Source organism: Callithrix jacchus, chromosome 20, assembly GCF_049354715.1.
Source record: "Callithrix jacchus isolate 240 chromosome 20, calJac240_pri, whole genome shotgun sequence".
Lineage (NCBI taxonomy): Eukaryota > Metazoa > Chordata > Mammalia > Primates > Cebidae > Callithrix > Callithrix jacchus.
This window is the reverse complement of record NC_133521.1, coordinates 14,430,785-14,435,160: the sequence shown is the minus strand read 5'-3', so window position 1 is coordinate 14,435,160 and position 4,376 is coordinate 14,430,785. Positions and strand designations below refer to the sequence as shown.

The following is a 4,376-nucleotide window of genomic DNA, read 5'->3' as shown; positions in this document are numbered from 1 at the left end:
GGAAATGGGGAGGTGAGACAAGGAAGGAGGCCACTGTAGGTTACATTAATGAGCAGGTTACTGCTATGAGCTTTTGAAGCTCAGTGCTTCTAGAGGCTTCTGGGAGACAACATAGAATGAGTCTCAGAGTTGTTCCTTTTGAGGGGTGAAGATGCTGTGATATTTACCCACTGACCTCCGCTTGTCATGGGCTAAGGGCTATTCCCAGTGACTTTAACTCCTCAGTACTCCTGGCCTTCCCTGTGCATGGGTTAAGCAAGCTTGTGCAGCAGAAGAAAGCCCACAGGCAAAGTCACAGGACCTTTCAGTAGGCAGCCATCTGTCACAGGTACAGGTGGGTGGTTACAGGATCTGCAACAGAAGCAGCCCCTTTTGGTCCTGCTGGATTAGCAATGGTAAAACAGTGCTCTGAGCCACCAGACAACCAAGAGTGAAAACTTTATTGCCCCAAGTACTTTACACGAATGCGACCAACACCACATTTGGGCAACTATATAAAAAGCACATCCTATTGTACAATTATTCCACCTTCTCAATTCATGCACTGTACAGATGCTCCCCAGTTTTCTCTCCTGGGAAGAGGTAGACACGATGGATGGGTTTCATGGGCAGCAGCCGCACTTGTCTGAGCCTCCTTTGCAGATGCAGCCCCGGGCACACTTGGCACAGCCCGGGGGGCAGCAGGGACAGCAGCCTGAAAGAGTCAGGAGATGCACAAATCTGCTGTGGGTCAACACTCCCATCTCACCACTGCCCCTCCCACCACTTAGAGGAAGTAGGAAAAGAGGAGTATGTGGATGAGGTTTCAATCCATATTAGCAAAAATCCTGGGACAGGAGGTTGAGGGATGTTAGAACTGAAAGGGATCCTAGGGGTCATCTAGAGTCCATCAGAAGCTCACGGAAGGGAAAGGGTTTGCCAAGGTCATGGGACAGTGGCAAAGGCAAGACTAGAACTTAGTGCTCATGACTCCAGACCAGTGCTCTAGCCCCGTTAACAGTGGGCGGGACAGAACTTCCCCTCAGTCCTCTCCCTGCTCCAAACACTGTGGATGCCCTCATCCCTGGGTGGGCTGCAGCCATGGAGAGCTCTGCCGTAGGTCTCTGAATGGTTCTCATTTCAGATCTTTACCAAATGGGTAAAAGGCATCCAGAACCTCTTCAATCACCATGGCTGGAGGATTGAGGATGGGGATTGGACTTACTTCCTTCCTTCCTTCCTTCCTTCCTTCCTTCCTTCCTTCCTTCCTTCCTTCCTTCCTTTTGTCCTTCCTTCCTTCCTTCCTTCCTTCCTTTTTTCCTTCCTTCCTTCCTTTCTTTTTTTGACTGAGTTTCACTCTTGTCACTAAGGCTGGAGTGCAATGGCATCATCTCAGCTCACTGCAACCTTCTTCGCCTCCGGTTTTCAAGTGATTCTCTTGCTTCAGCCTCCCAAGTAGCTGGGATTACAGGCACCCACCACCATGCCCAGCTAATTATTGTATTTTTAGTAGAGACAGGGTTTCACCACGTTGGCCAGGCTGGTCTCGAGCTCCTGACCTCAGGTGATCTACCCTCCTCGACCTCCAAAAATGCTGGGATTATAGATGTGAGCCACTGCCCTCAGCTGAGATTGGATCTTTCTAACTCCCCGCCCACGGTGTCCCCAGTCACCATACTCACTCTTCCGACATGTTTTACAGTTGCAGTTTGTGCATTTGCAGTTGTCTCCACACATGCAGATTCCTCCTAGAAGAGAGGACAGAGCCACCATGAACGTGAGGACGGAGACGGAGTGAGGAACATATGGCATGATGCTGACTGTCACAGTGGCAGGGCTCCTGGGCTGTCCTTGGGAACTGGACAAGAGGGTGACAAGCCTACTGAGCATCACCCCAGTGTTGAGTATGTGCAATACTCCACAGTCACAGGGCACAGATGGGAACTGGCATGGCTGCGTCAATCACGCCCGGGATAACTGTAGAAGTGCAGATTCCTGGGACCAACCCTTGAGATGCTCTCATTCATAAATGTGTGTAGGGAAATGGAGTCCATATTTTTGAAAAGTAACACAAATAATTCTTATGTACAATGGGAACCAACAGATGCAGCCATTACCAAGCCCAAGGTTCCTCTGGGAACTATCAAAGCCTTTCACATCCTCTTGGCCAGGCACAGTGGTTCACGTCTGTAATCCCAGCACTTTGGGAGGTCAAGCAGGTGAATCACATGAGGCCGGGAGTTTGAGACCACCCTTGCCAACATGGAGAAATCCCATCTCTACTAAAAGTCCCCAAAAAAAAAAAATTAGCTGGGCATGGTGGCACACACCTGTAATCTCAGTTACTAGGGAGGTTGAGGCATGAGAATGCCTTGAACCCAGGAGATGGATGTTACAATGAGCCAAGATCTTGCCACTGCACTCCAGCCTGGGTGATGGAGTGAGACTCTATCTCAAAAAAAAAAAAAAAAAAAGAAGCCTTTCATACCCTTGTCACCTTCACAAGGCAAGATGAAAACCACGAATGGGTTAAAGAAAGGTCAAGGAACATCAGTGAACTCAAAACAAGAGCCACAGAGCTTCATCCCCTCCCCTCCTCTCTCCTTTCTTCCTTTCTGGTCTTGCTCTGTCACCCATGCTGTAGTGCCATGGTGGGAACACAGCTCACTGCAGCCTCAAGCTCCTGGGCTCAAGTGATCTTCCTGCCTCAGCTTCCTGAATAGATGGGTAACAGGCACGCACCACCACACCTGGCTAATTTTTTTTAATTTTGTAGAAACAGGGCCTTGTTATATTGCCCAGCCTGGCTCAAACTCCTTGGGCATAAGCGATCATCCTGCCTTACCCCCCCAAGTGCCAGATTACAGACATTAGCCACCATGCCTGGCCCAGATCTTATTTTTACACCATAAAAACTGTCTGTTTTTATACGGTAAAGACTGTCTACACTTCAAAAAATATTATCCCATCTTTCATTTTGAGTTTCAAAATGCTAGAAGCCTCTTTTGCAAGCTTTTGGTACAGAAATGACATGTTAAGGACAAGGGAGTCTTATAAGTCTCCATTTTTTGTTTTGTTTTGTTTTTTTTTTGAGACAGGATCTTGCTCTATTACCAAGGTTAGAGTGCAGTGGTGCAATTTTAGCTCGCTACCGCCTCGAACTCCTGGGCTCAAGTGATCCTCCCATCTTAGCCTCCTGAGTAACTGGGACTACAGGTACACACTACTATGTCCAGCTAAGTTTAAAAAAGGTTTGTAGGCATTGAGTCTTGCTATGTTCCCCAGGCTGGCATTGAACTCCTGGCCTCAAGCGATTCTCCTGCCTAAGCCTCAAAGCGCTGGGACTACAGGTTGAGCCACAGCACCCAGACTTGCGAGACTTCTTTATACCATTTCCATGATTACAAAATCCCAGGATGGCTTTGAACTCTGATTTCTCTCCTTCTGGCCAACATGCTTCTGTGGAATTAAGCCGTTTCAAAGGCTCAAGAGTCCACATAAGTTAGAGGCAACTCCCCTGGCATCTGCAGGTGCTTAACGGTTTTGGCACTTTTATAGCAACTCTAGGATGTGGTTGGCTGGGAATAAGGAACCTCAGTCTACAGATGAGGAAACTGAGGACCAGAATGAATAAGTGCCAGTGAGGGGATGGCGGCAATGGACCCAAACCAGATTGCCAGGTTTTGGGCCAGAGTTCTTCTCCTCACTCTGGTGGCTGCCCTTAGGGGTTAACAGCTAGAAAGACCAATATTTGCAGGGCCCCCTCTCAGCCATTTCCTGAGCCAGGACACCAATTCTAGACAATCCGACTGGGAGCTAACACAGAGTGGGAGCTGCCCCACAGGCAGCCAGTCCACCCATCAGCTCCCAGGACAAACCCCATTGGTGGCTCCTATTTGGAGGGAAGGGAAGTTTTCATCAGGGACCTGTAGGAAGTTGGCCAAGGTTTCCAGACCCGAGGGTGGGTCTCTTTACTCACCAGACATGCAGACACATTTACCAGGGTCCATGGTCCAGGGCGTACAAAAGGCTCTGGTGCTGTCACTGCTGGGGAAGGGAGGCTGAGTGAGTAGCAGCCAGATGCTCCCAATTTATAGCCGTGTGGGTGTATTCTGCAGCTCACCCCACCTCTCCCTGGGGCCAGACGCCCTGCACACGGCCCAGCCAGATGCCCTGGGCTGGGAGTTGGGAAGAGCAGGCAGAGGAGGGCAGAGGAAAGGCTGAGCAGTACAGTCGCTTTTCACCAGGGGTACAGGTGGCTGCACCCACCTCTCCTGCCCACCAGCCAAGGTTTCAGGGAAACCAGGCTCAGGCTCATACGCACACATGGAGCTCAGATGGGCAGCTATATCCACCTTGTCTCCAAGTCCCATGTATTCTATGTCTGCCATTTCTGT

The 4,376-nt window shown here is 49.7% G+C and overlaps 1 protein-coding gene across 1 annotated transcript; it reads right to left on the bottom strand.

Moving 5' to 3' along the window:
- Nucleotides 1–425: 425 nt before the first annotated feature.
- Nucleotides 426–4,046, bottom strand: MT4 (metallothionein 4). The gene is made up of 3 exons (XM_017966835.4): nucleotides 3,959–4,046; nucleotides 1,662–1,727; nucleotides 426–694 (listed from the first exon to the last, which is right to left on the bottom strand). The coding sequence occupies exons 1-3, from the start codon at nucleotides 3,987–3,989 to the stop codon at nucleotides 603–605; spliced, it is 189 nt and encodes a 62-aa protein (XP_017822324.1). The 5' UTR covers nucleotides 3,990–4,046; the 3' UTR covers nucleotides 426–602.
- Between the last annotated feature and the right edge of the window lie 330 nt (nucleotides 4,047–4,376).